General features: G+C 38.8%; 1 protein-coding gene and 1 long non-coding RNA gene across 7 annotated transcripts in view; one reads left to right on the forward strand and one right to left on the reverse strand.

The window, feature by feature from the left end:
* Positions 1–14917, forward strand: part of prr5l (proline rich 5 like) — a 38879-nt gene extending 23962 nt beyond the window's left edge. For all 6 annotated transcript variants that reach the window (XM_041796136.1, XM_041796135.1, XM_041796137.1 and 3 more), the window contains 5 exons: positions 5740–5797; positions 9183–9274; positions 9370–9507; positions 9584–9701; positions 14067–14917. In XM_041796136.1, the coding sequence (XP_041652070.1) occupies positions 5740–5797; positions 9183–9274; positions 9370–9507; positions 9584–9701; positions 14067–14428 (768 nt within the window). In that variant the 3' untranslated portion in view covers positions 14429–14917. The remainder of the gene's footprint in view (positions 1–5739; positions 5798–9182; positions 9275–9369; positions 9508–9583; positions 9702–14066) is intronic.
* On the reverse strand, positions 5270–22169 carry LOC121515393. The gene is made up of 5 exons (XR_005992368.1): positions 22014–22169; positions 21753–21781; positions 9623–9711; positions 9384–9501; positions 5270–5844 (listed from the first exon to the last, which is right to left on the reverse strand). It is a non-coding gene; the product is annotated as an uncharacterized LOC121515393 (long non-coding RNA).
* Between the last annotated feature and the right edge of the window lie 742 nt (positions 22170–22911).

The raw sequence follows: 22911 nt of genomic DNA on the forward strand, positions 1-22911 counted from the left end.
GCAGGTGTCTGAAACTAAACCGGGACACATCAGACATGAAACGGCGTCTGCTGCTCGGACACTTGAAGCTCCTTCACCTCATTTCACAGACCGTCCCGTGATGTGGACATGTTTTTCTTCCACGCCGTGGACTCTTGGATTTGCTGATTGATTTGAACACTTCACACTGATGAGTAGTGACATGCTGGTCATGTGACACAGCAGTTCACTGGAGGGACCGTTCTCTCCTGAATGAGGCTTCTATTAACAGCAGACTCCCAGACAGATTCTCAGGAGCTGTAATTGATGAGCAGCTACTGTACATGAAGTGTGATGATCAGAGGGGCTGATGGTCTTTATTTCTAAAAGGTAATGCTTTGGATTTCCAGTTAAACTGACAAGTTTGGTGTGATTAGCACACGCCACAGCACAGCAAGTTGAGTTTTCAGTAGAAAAATGATCATAACAAACCAACACAAGGCAGAACGTTTCTCCCCTTTTGTAGCAGGAAACTGAATCAGGAAATGATAGTGACTTTTTCACACGGACATTCAGAAAGATGAGAGATAACTGATGCTACTAAGAGAAAGAAAAGCTACATTGTTATCTGCATGCAAAAGGGCTGGGCTATTAATCGTAAATTAGATTGAATCGCAATATGGCATGCTGCAATGTTCAAATCGCAGACAGTGCAATGTTTCTTTAACCTGAAAAGTTTCAAAATACCAGTTTGATACAATCTTTTTTCTTTTTTTATCCTTTATACCAGTGTTACTTAACCCTGCTCAACCAAAGAGCCAAATAGTTGAAAAATACCTTTGCAAGAGCCACAATCTAAGAGATGAAAAGTGGAAAAAATGGTCAAAAAGCAACCGAAAAGGGTAAAAAGGGATGAAAATGGGGAGGGAAAGTGGAAAAAGGGTCAGAAAGTAGCAGAAATGGGTGAGAAGTGACAAAAAAATGAGTTACAGTTGGCATAAAATGGTCCAAAAGTGGCAAAACCGTGAAAAAAATTAGCTAAAAGTGACTAAAATGGACAAAAAGCAGTCAAGATTGGCTAAAATGGGCAAAAACTAGGAAAAAGTGGTATTTAATGACAAAAGGGAGCTAAATGGGTGAAAATGCAGAGAAAAAAGGGTGAAAAGGGCAAAAATGGGTTAAAGGTTGAAAAAAAATTGTCAAAATGGGCAAAAAAGTAGGGCAAAAGTGAATTTTAAAGGCAAAAGCTTGCCTAAATGGGATAAAGGTGGCAAAAATGGTCAAAAAAGTAGGAAAAAAGTGGTTTTCAAAGGCAAAATGTTGCTTAAATGGGTGAAAAGTGGGGAAAAAGGGTGAAAAGGGGCAATAAAGTTTCCCTTAGTTAAGGTTTTCTGGGGGAATAATATTTAAAATGAAGACATAAAAGAGCCACATGTGGCTCTAGCGCCACACGCTGAGTATCACTATTTTCTACCTTATTCAAACCTTTAAGTATCTTTTTTTATGTTATTTTATTTTTTACAAAAATCTTACTTTTCTTGCTCATGCATTTATTTTTCTTCATCAAAATGAGAACATGAGAAACAATCATCCCCTTCAATAAAACAACTGATATCAAAGTTTCTCTATGAGCCAAAATGGCAGTAAGATATTTGATTCTAAATTCAGCCCTAGTTGAACTGGTCTAATATTGTACTTGTTAGAATATAGAATGATTTCTTGCTGTTTGTTGAACAACAGAAAAAATGAGGAACCTAAATAATCACATTTTAAATCACAATATTGCAGGAAAAAAATTGCAGTTAGATTATTTTTGCATATCGTTCAGCTCTAGCATGCTACCAGGAAAGCACCAGCTCTAATTCTCAGACCAAGCAGAGGTTCTGACAGTTCTGACATCTGATATCAGTGCCAGTATGAATGCTGGGGGTGCATGATGTTGGATTATTACATAAATCTGCTATGCTGTTATTTATAAATTAATATTAACTTTTGGCAAAACCCATACAGATATTTAAATGTGGTCCAGAGCTAAAGCTTCAGCACTTTGAGTAGAGATGTTCCAATACCATTTTTTCTTTCTGATTCTGATATTTTAGACCGATATTTGACTCAGCAAATAGAATCATAATGTCCTGCATCTCTATGAGCCTGAAGTTGTTTTACTGCTAAATATTAAAATAACAATAATACAGGGGGCTGCATCACAGGCTCTCTCTCTCTCTCCTTTATAGGGATGCACGATGTTGGATTTTTGCAGATATCCGATATGCCCATATTTACAGATTCATTTTAGCCGATACAATACCGATATCTCAATATACTTTTTGGACAAGAAATTTCAGTCCTTTTGGACACATTTTAAGGTTTGAGGATGACCAAGGAAACAAACTTTAGTCCTTAAAAAACACTTTAAAGTTTAAAGAATGAGGATAAAGAAAAAAAAAAGATCTCACCTGACATAGATCTGTTGGTTCAGACTAAAACTCCACTAACACATTAGGATGTATGGACCAAATTTACGGTCCTTATATGCTCAGATACACAGGCAAAATATCAGGTGTAAATATCGGCAGATATTTTGATGTCTGCCTTTTTGAGCTAATATCTGCCGATACGATACCAGACTGATAACATCATGCATCCCGACTCCATTATGCTTTGTTCAGTATGACGTGATGATGATCACATTCAGAGAAAAACTGTCACAGCCGCCATTCTTTGCTGCTGCAGTGGCTCCTTTGGTTCTTCTTCTCTGCTCTAAAAACGGTAGCTCGTGCATGACATGTTGTCCAGCAGTGAAGAAGAACTGATTTCCGGTTTATAGCGCTAACAGTTAGCATGGCTAAACGGCTAAATATAAAGCTAATCCAAACTGTATCGGATCGGTGCAGAAACTCATGTACAGATACCAACACCTGCGTTTAAGCAGTATCAGACGTATTTCTGATTCTGGTATCAGAATCAGAACAACTCTGCTTTTAAGTGTAAAGAAGGATGGTGAATAAAGTCTGATTTATGCTTGATGCATCCATGGAGTCGCAAGTCTCTTTGTGTCAGACGTGACGTAAATCTGCAGACACACCTCTCTGACCCTTTTTGCCATTTCTCAAATTTTTTTGCCTGGCTGTGCACATCTCTGATGAAATCTAACAGACCCAGACGCGTCAGACGTCAAGATGGTCAATATCAAAGAACTTTTAGTGCAGAGGTCAGAGAACATCAAGATCCTTGAAAGGATCCCAGAGAAAGCCAGATTATTAAACGTTCCTGAAGAGCGGTGTACTTCTTCATCAGTCTCTGGCTTTGACCACACATGTACATCAGACTCCCCCTAATCCCTCCTCTCTTGATTGAGTGGCCGTATGGATCATCACCTCTGTCTATTTTCTAGCAGCAAGAGAAACACAGCAGCTCCTCCAGAGATTTTGGCGTTACAATTCCACGTCAGTTTGTGTCTGTGCGGTCGTCCATGCAGGAAGCATAACTGAGCCTTTATAAAACAAAAAGACTTCAGTGGATGTGCAGAAGTTTTAGGCATGGTTGGGCCAAAGAGTAAGGCTGAAGTAGGGCTTGTAGTAGCGAGCAAGCCCACCTGAGGATTGACAGAACCTCGGTTGTGCTGCAGATGTCCTTGCATTTTACCAGGGAAAATAAAATAAAGTCCACAGCTTTAGGGCGGAGTAAGGGGTGGATGTGGGGAGTAGGTGCAGCCTGGGGTAGTGTCAGGGCGGGTAGAAGGGTTGCCAGGAGCCCTTGGTCAGGAGATTTGGCAGCGGACAGCGCTGAAAATAGACCTGCAGCTAATCTCAAACGGAGCAGAATTTCAGGGATGCGCCACTACCACACTGGAGCGCCAGCTGTGGAAATGCTCTGATAGAGTGGAGAGACGATTCCCTGGTGAATCGCGGCGTGGTCGCTGTGTGTGGGAATTAGAGGTAACAGAGATTGGCTGTTTATCAGCCGTTAATGTAAGGCTGTGATGTGGACTGTGAGCATGTCTTAGCCCACATTAGACCGGTCTGACTGACTTTAGAGATGACAGATGTTAAAAGTGGCCCTGTCATCCTGATATTTTTCTGTCTGTGGCCCCTAGTGAAACCCGTGCGGAGTCCCCTGGTGTGATACTGGACTCTGAAGGCCCGCTGACTTCCTCATTAGTCTGGATCAGGAGGATGAAATGAACAAATTAGATCAGCCGCATTCTTTACAATGTAAACAAAGTTATTTTTCAAACCGGCTGACATTCAAACACACGACTGCTTTGTCGTCTTAAATGACCTTAAACGTTTCCTGTTCAGCATTCTGGTTTACTAGAAAACACTCAGAGTGGGATTTTCATGAGTTCTCCTGGTTTTAAGCCTGATTTTAGTTAAATTCTCAATAGTATCAGCCTAGATTCCAGAGGGTCATGTCACTGCTACATGGGCTTCTTCTATGCTCTCTGTGTGCCCACAGTACGTTTAATCACTTTATTATTTTATTTAAAAAGCAGCAGCAAGCTTCTGGAAACATAAAAAAAGGAAGCACTGTCTTAGAAAAGAAGTAGATTTCTTTGATTGTCGATGCTGACTCGTCACCTTTCTCTGAGTCCAATCTCAGCTGAGATATCTGCTCTCTGTAGATCTGGTGCCACAAAGGGGACGTCCCAAAGTGAACCAGCAGCTCACTGTAATGACTCTAATCTGATTACCGCCGTCTTTTATTAACGAGGCTGCGGTCAAAGACGAGCTGGTGGGCTTGTGTTTGTTGGCAAGGAAGACGAGCCGGAGGAGGACAGACTTCCTCTTCCTGTCAGAGCATTGAAATGAACCTCAGGAGTGTCAGAGGCAACATGTACTTCCCGTTAGCATCCTCAGACGATTAACTCTGTCCCGTCCTCACACGTGTGACAAAAACCAGGATGCATCATTTCCTGTTTAGTCATGAATCTGCAGGTTAAAGGATGTGCGTGGCTAGAAACCTCCGTAAAGAGAGATATATTAATGGTAATGCATATTAAATAAAATGGCCTCTAAAGCAATAAATCCATAGTAGCATGAATCTGAATGAGGCTGCAACAAGCTTGAGTGTATAAAGGAGGAGGCTGGGGTGGAGGAGGTGAAGCTTGAGTCTATAAAGGAGGAGGTTGGGGTGGAGGAGGTGAAGCTTGAGTCTATAAAGGAGGAGGCTGGGGTGGAGGAGGTGAAGCTTGAGTCTATAAAGGAGGAGGTTGGGGTGGAGGAGGTGAAGCTTGAGTCTATAAAGGAGGAGGCTGGGGTGGAGGAGGTGAAGCTTGAGTCTATAAAGGAGGAGGTTGGGGTGGAGGAGGTGAAGCTTTACCAGCAGCAGTGATAGAAAATATAGTTACATATAAAGTCTGTTTAAAATCAGTCTGTTTTATGTCTGTCTGCTGGCAAGAAGTCTTGGTTTTTATTATTAAATTCCTTTTCTCTGTATTTGAGTATTTTTCTATTTTTATTTGGTCAGATCCAGAGTGCTCATGTTAAACTATGAGGCTCAGTCTTTACCAAGCAGAGATATCTGTAATACTTTAATGTTCATCAGTATGAGCTGCTCCTCTGTTTCAGACTTTATCATTGTGATCAAATGTGATTATAAATAGACGTTTGACTAGATAATGCTTAATGCAGAGAATGTTACAGTAAGCAGGCCTGTCCTGCTACATGCCTTGTGTTTTTCTTTAAAAACAGATTCTATAACTCTGTGAGCATGCTGTCTCCACTGAAATAATGTTCCAGCACCAACAATGAAAACACGATTTCTGTTTCTGTGTTCCAGAACCAGCTGCTGACTCGAGGCCTGTCTGAAGTCCTTGACCAGATCCTCCTCCACTCAGGTGAGCTCAGGTGGTTCCAGAGTCCAAGACCAGAGTCCTGATTGAATCTGATAAATACAAGAACATAACTCAGCTCAGCTTTATTTCTGCAGCACCTTTCATATAAAAACATGCAGCCCAACATGCTTCACAAAAAGCAGACAGCAAAAATCAACAAAAACAGAAAAAGGAAATAAAATCACTACAGTTAAGAGACTGAAATATTAAAAAGCCAGTAAACTACATAAAAATGGTGAAAACAAAACAAAATAAAGACTAAGGTAGAAATATTAAAGCAGTGGCCCCGTGTTAGAGCCAAATTAGAAAGACATGTCTTCAGTTTTCCTTTAAAAACATCGATGGAGCCAGCTAGGAGGATTTATCTCTAAAGTTAAAGTTCATAAAATCAGAAAGCTCTCCCCGGTGCGAATGTGGGTCACATGGAGATTTAGAAGGACCTGAGGGATCCAGCAGGGACGTAGAACCAAAGAAGGTGTGTGACAGCGTTACGCCACCCCGCTCAACTAAAGAGCAAAAACTTCTGCAAGATCCATGAGCCAAACATGAGGGTGAGATTTTAATAATTACTAAAACATGTAAACATGTCAGTCAGAGCATGCAGAGAGCTCGGCTTCACCATCGTCATCACTCTTCTTCATCTAGAGTCATCTAAGAGCTCGTTTAAGACATCACTATTTATCCTCATTGTCAGATGATGGTTGTGTTCATTAAAAAAATGCATTATCTCCATGTATCTTACTCTACTTTTTATTAAAATATGTAATAACTAATGTATTTAAAGTAGTTAACAGCTAATATTGAAAATTAAGTCAGAAAATCATGAAATTCAGATGAGTGAAAAAAATAAATAATGCATTTTATTACTAAATATCATCACTGAATACTAGAATTAGATCACTGAAAAGTTGACATTCTTCTTGAATTAATAGAATAAAAATGATGCACATTCTAGTTTTTATTACAGAGTAGACAAAAATAAGAATAAGACTGGCAAAGATTGTTTTGGAAAAAAAAGGTTGAATTGAAACTGTTCCTTCACACAGCCCTAGTTTAGACCTCAGCCTACAAAAATATTCACTCAAATTATTGCAGTAAAACTAAAGTACAGAGTCAAGTTCTGACCCGGTTTCGTCCCTTTTCTCCAGAATCAGTGATATTTATCCGTCATGTTCCCTCTTGATGTTTAAATCTGACATTTACAGTAGGGCTGAACAGTTTAGGAAAATGATCTAATTGTGATTTTTTCCCCAGTATTGCGATTTGATATGTGATGATTCCTTAAGTTCGTTGTTTTACATATTTTTCAACAAACACAAGCAGTAAATCATTCTATAACGCAAAATTAGATAAAACTAGAGCTGAATAAGTTTGAAAAAATATCAAATTGTGATGATTCTGACTCATATTTTAAGAATTATTGTACTGGAGGGAATGATAATATTTATGTTATCCTCATATTTAAATGAAGAAAGTAGGATTTTTTGTAGATTATTCTAAAAACATGGTGGTTTAATGAGTGCATGATTTAAAAAAAAATTAACTGATATTTTGACACAAATTCCAGGTTAAAGAAATATTCTAACTTTGCAGTGTGAAAATTGCAGCAGTCTAATCTATTGTTGGATTAACTGCTCAGCCCTAATTCAAAGCCGACGGTTTAAGTCTGGGATGCAGATTGACTGATGTGACTATCAGTGGGTCATTCCTGACATCCAAATTTCCCTTTTTTAAGGTTTTCTGGGGGAATTATTTTCTCAGACTCTAAAGAACCACAAGGTATCAGAGCCTGGCGTTGGTCTCACTGGTTTATGATGTGTGGAGGAGCGAGACCATGTAAAGATCTAAAGACAATAAAAAGAACTTTAAAACCGGTTCTTAAAGAAACGAGGAGCCAGTGCAGAGTTTCTAACTGTTGGGCTTGATATTTCTCAGTTCTGTTTTCTCTGGTTTAAATTCTTGTTGCAGCATCCTGAATTAACTGAAGTTTTTTTATTGACCTTTTGGGTAAAAGAGTACAAAAATTGTGTTAACAGTTGGTAATAAAAGAGTAAATTAAATTTCAGCATCTTTTAGTGTTAAAAAAGTCTTACTTTGTTTGAGTTTACTTGTTAAAACCTCTGAGCTGTGGCTGTTGGTCTGAAAGAATTTCACTTAGGTGGCTTTCACACTAGGGGCCTGGTCCCGGATCTGAGTGCACTTGAGCCCAAAGTCCAGTTCGTTTTGATATTGTGAATGCAAACAAACCGCCGGGCCCGGGCCCACTTGGGGAGGTGGTCTCGGCACGATTCAAGTGGACTCTGGTGCGGTTCGGATGAAATGTGAATGCAACCACATTCACGTATGGGACAGAGCGTCGCATCAGCTTTATGAAATCATCGTAAAAACTAAACTTCTTTCTACAGCGCAGCAGTTTGTTCACTTTTTTCCTGGGCAGAAATCACCAGAATCTAACCAATAAACGGTCTGTTGCGACTCACCTTACAAATGAACACAAGTTGGAGTCAGTGAGAGGAGGTGCAAAGGCAATAAAAGTCTCCTGTCACCTCAAAAACCGCTGTATCTGCGCAGCATGAGCCCATTTAACTCTCTGAGCTGTAGTAGATGTGCAGATATGAAGAGTGATTTTAATCATCCATGGCTGCAGGATGGACCTTTTGCTGGGTCAAAACAAAAATAATCTCTGCTCAGGTCATGACCCCAGTGTTGCCATGGTAGCTTCTTCTTCTCTCTCCTCCTTTGTGGGGTTGTAAACCAGCTACGTACATACCGCCACCTGCTGTTTCAGACTGAGTAAATATGCAAGTGCGCCCGGGCACAGTTCGATGTTGCTAGTGTGAAAGTAAGCTGGGGGGGGGGGGGTCGAAACAACTGGTGCCCTTAGTTTTAAAAGAGTTTTGCTCGTCTATGCTTTAATGTCAGAGAGACGGCAGTGAGAGAATGCAGATGCTCAACTGTTTGCATGTTTCCACTGATGATGGAGAATAGTTAAGGTTCCTGTTTTATGTTAGATTGGATGATAATGTGGGTTTGTTGTTCTGATGCAGAAACAGGATGATGTGCAATTTAAAGGAGAATTACCTGGGTTTTTTTTAGACTTTGTTTTATTTTCTGATGTTTTTCTCCCCTGTAACAGCTGTCAGCCCGATGTTTCACCTCACACACAGCAGTTAAATTCGGTTCTCTCTCTGAGGAGTTTTAGTGTTAATCTCAGCTCCAATTGTGTTTGTGTTGTTTTTCTGTGGCTGTTTGCAGGAATCAATAATCCTCAGAGTAATTTAATAACCACAGTTACATCACACTGCTGCAAACAGCACTAAGCATTAAGCTAACTCTAACGAGCCCATTTCCTGTGTGTGTGATATGTTTCCATGGTAACCACCTGTAGGCGAGGACCAGCTCACGGTCCTGGCCGACATGTGGGACAGATTCTTCACCGAGATCCTCCCCACGCTGCAGGCCATCTTCTACCCGGTCCAGGTAAGGAAGCAGGAAGCTGCCGCTGATTAAACTCGTTAGATCGATTAGGCTCGTTAGGACGGACGTGTCGTAGATTAATGAGAGTCTGTGTTCAGGGTCACGAGCTCACCGTCAGGCAGATGGCTTTGCTGGCCTTCAGAGACCTGGTGCTGCTGAAGCTCCACCTAGAGGAGACTCTGGGAAGTTCAGCCTCCGTCCCTCCAGCGGTGACACAGATGCTGCTGGTGCTGCAGGTAAACACAGGTGTCATCAAATTAAAATCACTAAACACTAAAGGAAGAACTAAACTAAAGTGTCTCTCATCATCAGGGGATCCATGAGTCTGGAGGTCCCAGTTTGGAGTATTACCAGCTGGAGCGTCTGGTGGAGATCGTCATCTCTCCGTATCTCAGCAACGTTCTTCACAGCAGAAACCAGCATCTACTGGGTCAGTCCTCCTGGAGGGAGTGTTTATGACTTTAGTGCTGTATTCACATGGAGGGCAGAGAGAGCTCAGGACAGCAGCTACTGTTGGCAACTATGTGGAGCTTCAGCACCGAGCATTTTATTCTCTATTGATCAAAACGATGCATGTTTACATCACAACTGTTGAAAACTACAGAGCCCCAGACATGACATGGTCAAAAAAATTGAATTGTGGCCACAATATAGCTATAACGTGGGCACAAAATACTAATTCATGGCCACAAAATACTAAATTGTGGCCATGAAATACTAAATTGTTGCCAAGAAGTACTAATTCCTGACCACAACATGAGTATAACATGCGCATGAAATACTAATTCATGGCAACAAAATACTTAATTGTGGCCATTAAATACTAAATTATGGCCACAAAATACCAATTTGTGGCTACAAAATAAGTATAATGTGTACATTAAATACTTGTGGCCACAAAGTAGGCTTAATGTGCGCAGGTGTGTGCATAGGTTTAATACTTATTAATAATATTAATATCATTCCTGGACAGCTGGGTAAGAAAATAGAGTGCCCCTTCTCTAAGCTCTAAGGTAGAGGCAGTAGAGGGGCTAAAGCTACACGTCGGACAGGGATAGTATGATTAAATTAGATTTTAGGCTGGGAATAAATGCCTAAATTTGAATTCACTCCTACTATCCCTGTCCAGTATTTTGTGGCCATGATTTAGTATTTCATGTGCACATTATAGCTATATTGTTGCCACAATTTATTTATTTATTTATTTATTTTTAACATGTTATGTCTGGGGCTCCGTAATAAACAGAGACATTTATTTAAACTTTGTGCTGAGACCAGACACAGATGGAGCTGAGCAGTGCGTCTCTACTTGTCATCTTTTGTTATTGTTTACACAGAGAGCCCCCTGGTGGTGGAGTTTTGATACTGCATGTTTAATAGACCAGAGGAGAGCTGTAGATATGCAGATATTTTTTTTACTCCTTAATTCAGAAGTTATTTTTAAAGTATTCTTTGTTAAACTGCTGTATATGAAAATTCTGTGTCGGTATTTTCATCAAGTTGACAGTTTTTAAGATTATTTTAGGTTATTTTCACTGGAGAGGAGAGCTGAAGAGAGACGAGGAAGTACAGCAGGATCAGGAATCTATCCTATGGGCTGAACCATGGTTAAGTTCACAGTGTTTGATAAATAAGCGGACCAACGAAGAAGCAGCGGGTTAAACAGTAAAGTTACCATGACGGGGTGTCGAGGTCAGGGGGCGTGGCTTTGTAGTAAATGTGCTCTTTAAATCCTCTCAGTGGGAGCTGAGCTTCTTAATCTGCTGCGGTGGTTTCACTGCGTCTGGTCACAGGTGAATGAAGGAGGTCACTGACTTTAACTCAGCGTTCACAACAACCACACAGGATGAGCAGAGATATCTAACAGCTCAGAATCTGTTACCACGCATGCAGTCATGAATAATAATGGAATATTTCAGGAACAACTGCCGATTAATTTCCTGATTTCTCCTTTCACACACACGTCCTTCACAGCTGGAGATTTCCACAGTTAGACGGGGGCGGGGCCTCAGCAGGACAGGACAGGACGTTAAAAAGACGCTGCAGAAATTAGAGATAATAGAAGTCTGACATACGAGGAAATATTTCACCTTTCAATGCAGCATGTGAGCCAGACATATTCGCAGAATCATCAAAGGAGGCCGATTCCAACTAGAAACACCACAGGCCAATAATCTCACACCTGATCTCGTTTGCTGGCGTGCATGTGCAAGCACGGCGAGCAGAGTGGGTGTCTGCAGGAGTTTCATTCAATCCTTTAACAGAATACTCCAGGTCTTAAAAACGTGGAGTTCATATGAAGTGATTTATTTTGTGTTTCTTCTCCCTCCATGGCACATTGATGCTCTCTAGGACTTTGTTCCTTGTTGCCATTCTCTCCAAACAGGAGATACCCTCAGATTTCACCAGCATCATTTCACAGTTTACAATGACCGTATCACAGCAACTGATCAGCTGATTTTGGTGTCTGATTCTTACGTCTGTGTTTCACAAAGTGAAACGTCTGGTCAGAGCTGAAAAACCGCCACATCACCACAGCCAGTTTTTAAATCCTGATCAGATTACAGACCTAATCCTAGCTCTGACACCGTCTAACTGAGAGGGTTCTCCTGCAAGAGGCCACTTCAGGAGCTCAGCAACTGCAGCAACAGGCTGTTATGTAAAAACTGAGATATGAATATGTCACACTGTGAGCAGAGGGAACGCTCGGACCATTTAATCCTTCATTAAAACAGGATAATAGTAGAGAAAAACTAGTGTAAAACTGGAGTAACAATGGAGGACAAGTACAGGAAAACTAGAGTAAGGGGGGGTGGAGGAAAACTAGAGGAAAATAAGAGTAAAACTAGAGTGGAAGACAGGTTAAAGTGAAGGAAAAGAAGAGGAAAACTAGAGTAACAATGGAGGGCAAGTACAGGTAAGCAAGAGGAAAACTAAAGTGGGGGTGTGGAGGAAAACTAGAGGAAAATAAGGGTGAAAGTGGGGGAAAACTAGGGTAAAACTAGAGTAAAAGAAGAGTAAAAGAAGAGTAAAACTAGAGTAAAAGAAGAGTAAAACTATAGGAAAATTAGAGGAAAACAAGGGTCAAAGTGGGGGTAAAACTAGGTTAAAACTAGAGGAAAACCAGAGTAAAAGAAGGGTAAAACTAGAGTAAAACTAGAGTAAAAGAAGAGGAAAACTAGAGGAAGAGGAAAACTAGAATAAAAGAAGAGGAAAACTAGAGAAAAAGAAGAGGAAAACTAGAATAAAAGAAGAGTAAAACTAGAGGAAAAGAAGAGGAAAACTAGAGTAAAAGAAGAGGAAAACTAGAGGAAGAGGAAAACTAGAGTAAAAGAAGAGTAAAACTAGAGTAAAAGAAGAGGAAAACTAGAGTAAAAGAAGAGGAAAACTAGAGTAAAAGAAGAGTAAAACTAGAGTAAAAGAAGAGTAAAACTAGAGTAAAAGAAGAGTAAAACTAGAGTAAAAGAAGAGGAAAACTAGAGTAAAAGAAGAGGAAAACTAGAGTAAAAGAAGAGTAAAACTAGAGTAAAAGAAGAGGAAAACTAGAGTAAAAGAAGAGTAAAACTAGAGTAAAAGAAGAGTAAAACTAGAGTAAAAGAAGAGGAAAACTAGAGTAAAAGAAGAGGAAAACTAGAGTAAAAGAAGAGGAAAACTAGAGTAAAAGAAGAGGAAAACTAGAGTAAAAGAAGAGGAAAACTAGAGTAAAAGAAGAGTAAAACTAGAGTAAAACTAGAGGAAGACTAGTGTAAAAGAAGAGTAAAACTAGAGTAAAAGAAGAGTAAAACTAGAGTAAAAGAAGAGTAAAACTAGGGTAAAAGAGTAAAACTAGAGTAAAAGAAGAGGAAAACTAGAGTAAAAGAAGAGGAAAACTAGAGTAAAAGAAGAGGAAAACTAGAGAAAAAGAAGAGAAAAACTAGAGTAAAAGAAGAGTAAAACTAGAGTAAAAGAAGGGTGAAAGTGGGGGAAAACTAGGGTAAAACTAGAGTAAAAGAAGAGTAAAACTAGAGTAAAAGAAGAGTAAAACTAGAGTAAAAGAAGAGTAAAACTAGAGTAAAAGAAGAGGAAAACTAGAGTAACAATGGAGGGCAAGTACAGGTAAGCAAGAGGAAAACTAAAGTGGGGGTGTGGAGGAAAACTAGAGGAAAATAAGGGTGAAAGTGGGGGAAAACTAGGGTAAAACTAGAGTAAAAGAAGAGTAAAACTAGAGTAAAAGAAGAGTAAAACTATAGGAAAATTAGAGGAAAACAAGGGTCAAAGTGGGGGTAAAACTAGGGTAAAACTAGAGGAAAACAAGAGTAAAACTAGAGGAAAAGAAGAGTAAAACTAGAGGAAGAGGAAAACTAGAATAAAAGAAGAGGAAAACTAGAGAAAAAGAAGAGGAAAACTAGAGTAAAAGAAGAGGAAAACTAGAGTAAAAGAAGAGGAAAACTAGAGAAAAAGAAGAGGAAAACTAGAGTAAAAGAAGAGGAAAACTAGAGTAAAAGAAGGGTGAAAGTGGGGGAAAACTAGGGTAAAGCTAGAGGAAAACTAGAGTAAAAGAAGAGGAAAACTAGAGTAAAAGAAGAGTAAAACTAGAGTAAAAGAAGGGTGAAAGTGGGGGAAAACTAGGGTAAAGCTAGAGGAAAAGTGGAGTTTAACTGGAGCAAATCTAGATACGTGAATGTGGTTTCTCTTTAGAGCCGGACTAAGCCTGTATGGGGTCCTGGGAAGGTTTACTTTAGGGCCACATTCTTTTATCCAGACGTCCTCTTGTAGACTATAAAACGTGTCTTTTCATTTCCTGTTCCTCTTCCAGAATCCCGCCATCTTCGATCATCTGGGTCGTTGCTAGTCGACCAATCACAGCCGGAGATCACCGTCACTCAGCATCACGCCTCCTCCGACTCCTCGTCTCTGGCTCCCCTGGTGGAGCAGGAGGGCGAGGCCTACCTGGAGAAGACGGGTGGCGTGCGTCGCCACACGGTTGCCAATGCTCACTCAGACGTCCAGCTGCTGTCAGCATCAGGAAGGATGCTCGCTGGGACGGAGGAGGACGGCGGCATGGGAGGGGGAGAGGGAGGGGTGGCGTTTTTAGTTGGGGGTCGGCCGATGAGTCCCAGGCCGTTCTCAAGCCAACCGGACATGGTGGAGTCGCCAAGGGGTGGAGTTATCTGCTAACGGCGGGGCATAAGAGACTCAGAAATGTGAGACGATTCGGAGAAGACAGGAGGAAATGTTTGGGAATTAAAAACGAGAACGACGAAGAAACAGCGGGTGGAAAAAAAAAACACAGGATAAGGAAGGAAAGAAGGAACGGAGAGAAAAAGACGTTAAAAGGAGACGGGAGACGGTTCAACAAAAGAAAGGAATCATAGGAGGAGAAACAGGAAACGATATGAATGAAAGCAGAAAGCTAACAGGAAGAGAAGAAACCAGAGCTCAGGACAGTAAAACAAACAGGAAGATGACGGAGGTGTCCCACTGTTCCCAGCAGGATGGTGGCTCTGGTTCGTACTGGGAGGAAGATGATCTTAACAGTGACTCTGGAGTTTATTAAAGAGCAGCTCTGATCCTGGATCAGACTCTTCAGGGGTTTATATCCTGTGGATGTGACAGGACTCTCCTCAGGTCATGTACATTTGTTCTTTTAGGATTGTTAATATCAATAAAGTTTCTTTACTACTTAGTTTGAAGGCTTCACTTTCTTTTTATGACGCTAGAAGGGCTGTCCTGATTCCTGACTTAAAGCTACAATACCTGGAATCTCTGCTCTGAAAGATCTACGATAATTACACAACAACCACTCCTGTGTTACATGCAATCATGTGCAAAAGTTTTAGAGATGCTAAGGATTCATCACAGGGTCCAAAAATTACTGACAGACCTGCGGTCAACCTGAAAAGACAACCCGGCCTTGGCTGTCGCTGGCTTGGAGGCAAAGCCCCAAAATAAACTAAACTTAAGAAAATAAAAACTCCCCTGTTATTTTTCCTCATTAATTTCCATGAAACATGTTTTATTTTAACGTTCAAAGTCCCTGGTCATGTTGCTGGTGTGAAGGTGAGCAGAGAAACAGCTACGTGTTCTCAGAGCGTTTGACCTGCAGAAAGATTTAAGCGTCTGATCTCTGACCCAGGTTAACCAGGGAGCAGAATTAAGGTCACATCTAATTCCTCTGCTTCCTGCCTCGTCCACAACATCCACCATTTAACTGAATCTTTGAGATATCTGAGAGAAAATCGACCAAGAAGGCCACGAAGCCGAGCTGGCTCTAAAATGAGAATGACTCCAGTTTAGAGCCGTTTCACCTTCAGCTGTTTTTAATAGGGATGCACCGTATTATTGGTTTGGTATCAGCAGATGTCAAAAATTCTGCTGATATTTACATTCAATATTTTGGCTGTGAATATTAGCATAAACCGACTGTAAAATTTGGCCATATATACCAGTGATACTCAACGTGTGGCTCTTGTCTTCATTTGAAATATTATTCCCCTAAAAAACCTTAAAAAAGGGAAACTTTTTTTGGTCCTTTTTCACAATTTTTTGACACTTCTCATCTATTTAAGCTACCTTTAGTCATTAAAAACCACTTTTTTCCCTAATTTTTTCCCCCCTTTTTTCACATTTAAGCTACCTTTTGGCATTAAGTAACACTTTTTCCCATTTTGACAATTTCACAGTTTTTTCTCCCCATTTTCCCCCACTAAATTGACCTTTTGTCATTAAATACCATTTTTTTACTAGTTTTTGCCCATTTTAGTCACTTCTTTTGCCAGTTTTATCCAATTTTTGCCCTTTATCACCATTTTTTCATCCATTTAAGCTACCTTTTGCCATTAAATACCACTTGTTTCCTATTTTTTCACCTATTTTTGCCACTCTTGACTGCTTTTTGCCCGTTTAAGTCACTTATCACTCATTTTTTTGCCACGTTTTACCACTTTCAGACCATTTTTTGCCATCTGTAACTCTTTTTTTTGTCACTTCTCACCCATATTTTCTACTTTCTGACAATTTTCCACCTTTTCCTCCCCGTTTTTGCCCATTTTACCCCATATTTGTTGCTTTTTGACCATTTTTGCCACCCTTAACTTATTGTTATGCCCTTTTCACCACTTCGATTGTGGCTCTTTCAAAGGTATTTTTCAACAATTCTGCTCTTTGGTAGAGTATCACTGATCTATACTAATAAATTGGTAGAGTTTTAGTCTGAACCAACAGACCTATATCAGGTGAGATCTTTTTCTTTCTTTATCCTCATTCTTTAAACTTTAAAGTATTTTTAAGGACTAAAGTTTGTTTCTTTGGTCATCCTTAAAGCTGAAAGTGTCCAAATGGACTGATTTTTTTTTCCTGAAAAGCATATTTAAATACCAGTATCAATATCAGTATCGGCCAAAATGAATCTGTAAATATCAGCATACTGGATATTGGCAAAAATCCAATATCGTGCATCCCTAGTTTTTAAGACATGACAAGAGTTTGAGCTTTTCTCTGCACCGTCAGGCTAAAAGGAAAACCTCCTGCTCAGTGGTCTGACTTTGTTTCAGAGCAAACATGTAAAACAATGTTATCAGGATAAAATACCATTTATTTTTATTTAAATTTATCATTTTAGTAAAACACATGAATCATAAGACAACGTGGCTGAATTTGACTGATTTAACAAAATGATTCCTGAGCTGATCCAAACAATCTAGATCCCTACAGAGTAAAACCTAAAACTGTTATAGCGCCCCCGTGTGTACTTTTAAAGAAGTGCCTTCACTGTGATTCACACTTCTGTGGATTTGCAGACATTTTTTTTTTAAATTTTGAAATAGAATATTTCCATAGAATATTCTTATGGAACATTTAAGTCAATCATCAGTCTGTGTGTTACTGTCAGCACTGATCCGTCAGTTTTTAACACACACACATAAAAAAATAATAAAAATTCTAGCTCAAACAACAAATCCTCACCAGCTTTTTTCCCAATTTCCATAAATGAATGAAATTAAAAAACTGCTATAAAAATAAAATACTGACATGTCTAAAGAAATTAAATGCACTGGAGTAAGAAACAGTAATTTTCTCTCAAACATGCCTGATTAAACTGGTCATTCCCTCCAGGATTAATAAAGTCTGTCATATTTACAGTGAGGATCAAATGAGAACATTTAACTTTGTTACTGTGGCGCCCCCGTGTGGACAAAGTCATATCATTGCTCCTCTTCACTACAGCATCAGTGATCTGTTGTGTTCTGTAAAGAAGTTCAAGTCGATCGAATGCTTTTTCAGCATTGATCGACAGGACAGCAGGTAATGAAGTGGAATTGGAGGCTGAGATAATACATGCAGCAATCTTCTGATGTTGTCCTCTGCTGATCTATTTTTTACAAAACCAGTTTGGTCTGGATGGACTAATTTTGGGATCACTTTATCTAATCTAAGTGCTAGAGTTTTGGCGAACAGTTTTAGATCTGAGTTAAGCAGGGAGATAGGTCTGTAACTTGAACAAAGTGTTGGATCCTTTCCTTGCTTGCATTAAAGTGAGATGATAGCTGTATTAACGTCTCTATTGAAAGATCCCATCTGAAGTGCTTTATTGAACATCTCAAGCATAGAAGGACCAAAATCTTCCCAAAATTTCAGATAAAATTCTGGTGGTATACCATCCAAGCCTGGGGATTTGTCTTTTTTCATTTGTTGTAATGCGTGGTATAGCTCATTCAGTGTTATTTCAGTATCTAAAACATTTGTCTCCTCGAGGGAAAGACAAGGCCATTTTAAATCTTCAAAGTAAGAGCTAATCATTTCTGATGTTGCGCGTACTTCACTTTGGTACAATTTCTTATAAAACTTTTCAAATCCTTGATTTACTGAGAGTGGGTCACACAAAAGAGAGCCATCTTCTGCTTGAATTGAGGCTATATCTGCACGGCAATCATTTATTTTAACTGATGATATTTCCTCTTGTCTTTCTTCTGAGAATTGGATACGCTGCTGGTGAATAAGATGTGCAAAGGTCTGCTCCAAATCTTTAATTTCTCTCAACTGAGCCCTGTTTTGATCTGAAGCAAATGAGATTGAATGATTCCTTATAAATCCCTTTATAGAATCCCATAGGATTCGTTCATCTGAGACGGAGCCCTTATTTATGAGTAAAAACTCTTTAAATGCTTCTTTGAATTCATCACAAAAAAACGTATTTTGCAGAAGAGTAGTACTGAATTTCCAACGAGTTGCTCTATTTGTAACTGAACCCAACATTATATAACATAAATTTGCATGATGATCAGAAAGTGACATATAGACTATTTCAGCCTTTAGAATTATGTTTTTCATCAGAGAAGAAACTAGAATGTAGTCTACTCTTGAGAAGGATAGATGACGTGCAGAGAAAAAGGCGTAGTCCTTTTCATGTGGGTTCTGTATCCGCCATAAATCGCTCAGATCATATTCTGATGGTAAATTCCTCAAAGCTCGAGTACTTGGACTGATCACACCAGTCCTTGAGGTTTTTTCATTTACGTCAACAGCTGCATTAAAGTCACCACCTACAACGAGGCTAAATCCATTTATTTCATTTATGATTTTACATAAGGAAGAGAAAAATAATTTGTCATGTGAGTTGGGGGCGTACACAGAAATGAGAGCTATCTTTACTCCCCTGACAATTATTTTCACAAATGCAATCCTTCCCTCTTGGTCCTTTCCATTTTTGATGATGCTGGTTTTAAGATTGGAGCGAATCATAATTGCTACTCCTTTTGTTCTGTTATTGGCTGAGGAGGATCCGACCAAATTGAAGTGGGTGCTTTTTAATTTATTTAAATCTTGCTGTAATAGGTGAGTTTCTTGTAACAACGCAATGTCCACATTTTTCTTCTTTAAAATATCTAGACAGAGAATTATCTTTTAGTAGTTTATCCTTGTCTTACTGTCTTTTCCTAAGTTCTTGTTAAGTGTTTTATTTCCCTGTTTGAGCATATTGCCATTACCTTTTAGTGTTTTTATTCTCATTACAGCACCCTTTTATTATTTTACACTTTAACCTTACCTCCAGTGTTTACTCATTTTAAACCTTCAAGATGGCGTTTCCTTGGTGCGTACTGGGAACAAAATTTTCCTGTTCTACTAGTGTCTTATTTATGATGCATTTTACCAATACTGTGAATGGATTGTGTGTGTGTGTGTGTGTGTGTGTGTGTGTGTGTGTGTGTGTGGGGGGGGGGGGGGGGGGGCATAGTGGGTTTGGGTCATACCCCCTTTTATCTTCTTTTAACCTGTCTGTGTGTAAAACACTTTGTGCTACATTTTCTTGTATGAAAAGCGCTATATAAATAAAGTTTGATTGATTGATTGATTGGTCTACTTTTGTTTGTAAGGTGCCAAATCAAAACAAATGCTATCCTGTAATAATAAAGGGGAATTTAAAAATAACTTTGTAGGAATAATCAGTGTCCTAGAGCAGTGGTTCCCAACCTTTTATTCCTTAGAGCCCCCCCACTCATATCTAAGAAAAGCTTAGCCCCCCCCCAAGATCCATTTGCAAAAATTAAACATCAATTTTATTTTTTTTTTCACTGAAAAAATCCCAAATAATTGGCCTACATACATTTTTTCCCTGACAAAATATCCATGAATAAACGATCCATTACTGTGATGGTGTAAAATAAAGAGGCTCTGTTCATTTTAAAGAAAAAACTCAAAGTTAATAGTTACAAGGAAAAATAGATTTTTTTTACTTTGACAGCTGTAAATGTACTTGAACTAAAACGTAGAATTTTTGACACAATGAGTCAAAAATCCAACCACTGTTTTCAGCTTTCTTGTAATTGTTTTTTGTTTAACACGGCTGTAAATTTCATTTTTGAGTTTTTGGTGTCAATATTTAAGCCTTTATTAACTTTGAGATTTAATTTTTTTTCTCATTAATTTCTGCTTTTTTAAACCCCAAAATTCTGAGTTTGAGTCCTTGTAAATACACGACTTTATAATCTCTATACATCATGTTTCTAATCATGGTTTTAAAAAATGCATATATGTACACTCATTTTGACAACGTCAGAGCAGACAGGGTCCCGTGTAGGGCTGAACGATTTGCAAAAATAATCTAGTTGCAATTTTTTCCTGCAATATTGCGATTTGAAATGTGATTATTTAGGTTCCTCATTTTTCTGTTGTTCAACAAACATGAGCAAGAAATCATTCTATATTCTAACAAGTACAATATCAGATCAGTTCAACTAGGGCTGAATTTAGAGTCAAATATCTTACTGCCATTTGGCTCATAGAGAAATGTTGATATCAGTTGCTTTATTGAAGGGGATGATCATTTCTCATGTTCTCATTTTGATGAAGAAAAATAAATGCATGAGCAAGAAAAGTAAGATTTTCGTAAAAAATAAAATAAAGAAGATACTTAAAGGTTTGAATAAGGTATAAAGTAGTGATACTCAACACGTGGCTCTTTTATGTCTTCATTTTAAATATTATTCCCCCAGAAAACCTTAAATAAGGGAAACTTTTTTGTCCTTTTTCTCCATTGTTTCCCACTTTTCACCCATTTAAGCAATGCTTTGCCTTTGAAAAACACTTTTTTTCCTACTTTTATCCCATTTTTGCCTATTAGGGCTACTTATTGCCATTTAATACCACTTTTTCCTACTTTTATGCCCACTTTGACACTTTTTTTTTGGCAATTTTTTTTTACCAATTTTTGCCACTTTTATCCCATTTTTCCTATTTTACCCTTTTTTCCTCAGCATTTTCACCCATTTAAGCTCCCTTTTATCATAAAATACCACTTTTTTCCTAGTTTTTGCTCATTTAATTCACTTTTCACTCATTTCCTCTCATAATTTTGCCACTTTTGGACCATTTTATGCCAACTGTAACTCATTTTTTGTCACTTCTCACCCATTTTTGCTACTTTCTGACCCTTTTTCCACGTTTCCTTTTCAATTTCTCCCTTTTTTACCCATTTTGTCTGCTTTTTGACCATTTTTGCCACCTTTAACCTATTTTTATTGCTACTCCAAGCTGTTTTTGCCACTTTTCATCTCTTAGGTTGTGGCTCTTGCAAAGGTATTTTTCACCTATTTGGCTCTTTGGTTGAGCAGGGTTGAGTAACACTGGTATAAAGATTGTATCAAACTGGTATTTTGACACTTTTCAGGTTAAAGAAATATTGCACTGTCTGTGATTTGAATATTGCAGCATGCTTTATTGTGATTTAATCTAATTTGTGATTAATTGCCCAGCCCTAGGATCTTGTATCACATCACCAGTTTACAGACATAACACAATGTTTACATACCAAAGCTTTTAGCATTGTAAAATCAAAATTAAGTCAATAGCACCATCTAGTGGTGAAAACATGACATCTCTCAGAATCACATTAAACTGTCGGTTCAACCAGCAAATACAGCACAATAAAATACTAACAGCTTAAACTAAACACACCTGGAAATCGTGGGACAGCACACACACAACCACAGTTCTGCAGAATTACCTGCCAGTCGACCAGACGTCTGTTCCCGCCTAGAAAGGAAAGTTCCGGTCTCAGTTAAGTTCACTCTTTAGCCAGCAGCGGCTAGCTAACATGACTAATCCTTACACACTGAATCAAAAGTCGCTAATAAGGCAGCAAAGCCACCGTTTCTTCCAGCATTCTGGTACATAGTAGAGTACGTAAGAATACTGGAGAATAGTAAGTACTGTATCAGCAGAATTTACATTTAAAACAGATTTTATGTACGGAGCAGCTACTTACCCACAGCACAGATCGTTTGCTGCTGCTAGCTAAAGTGCATTTAGCCAAGACAGACTTCCGCCGTAGACTTTCAAAGTAAAATACGAAACGGCAAAAATATGGCTGCAGTCCCAGTTTAACAGGAATTTAACAATTATCACAGATTAATTTATTACGCTGTTGCACTTGTGTGTTGTTTTTAATTCAACCCCAGGTGGTTATGCGTCACAGCAGCCAGACGGTGGCGGTAGTGCGTATGAAAGCTGTCTGCCGCCTGCTGTTCAATAACTAAAGAAGAAGAAATAGCCCTGAGGATGCTAAGCTAAATTAGCATCTCTTTACTTGAGAAACGAACTGTTTAATTTCATATTAGCTGTGTCTTAAACCACATACTAAACACTACATCTATATTCTCAAACATTTAAACAGCGTACTGAACCAGTTATGCCGTGTTATTTTATGTTTGACGAGTGTTGTTGGTCAAGCTAGCAACAAGCTAACAAGCTAAAGCGCGCGTCTCTTAGACTTAACATTTTTCTAATAAAGGTACATGCTTATTAGTGTGATTTTTAACGTTTGAAACTCATTACCAACACTTACACCTAAGATAAACATCATGGGATTCTCTCAAACACAGCATAGTTTAATAAACCAAAATACTGAGGACAGTACAATTAAAGTAGGCCTGTATGGTTTCAGGCACTGCTATTGTTCAATAAATTATTGACGGAAAAATCCGTTTATCTTCATATTGACCAGTAAAACTGTTGATTGTTCCATACCTACCACAATCTACACAAACTATTAATATTTACATTGTGACTGAGATTAAAACCTATAACTGTTAACCTCATTTTCACCAGTAATAAAATATGAAAAAAAAAACACTGATTATAAATCATTTGGAAATTAATAAAAG

The sequence above is a fragment of the Cheilinus undulatus genome, linkage group 9 (assembly GCF_018320785.1).
Source record: "Cheilinus undulatus linkage group 9, ASM1832078v1, whole genome shotgun sequence".
Lineage (NCBI taxonomy): Eukaryota > Metazoa > Chordata > Actinopteri > Labriformes > Labridae > Cheilinus > Cheilinus undulatus.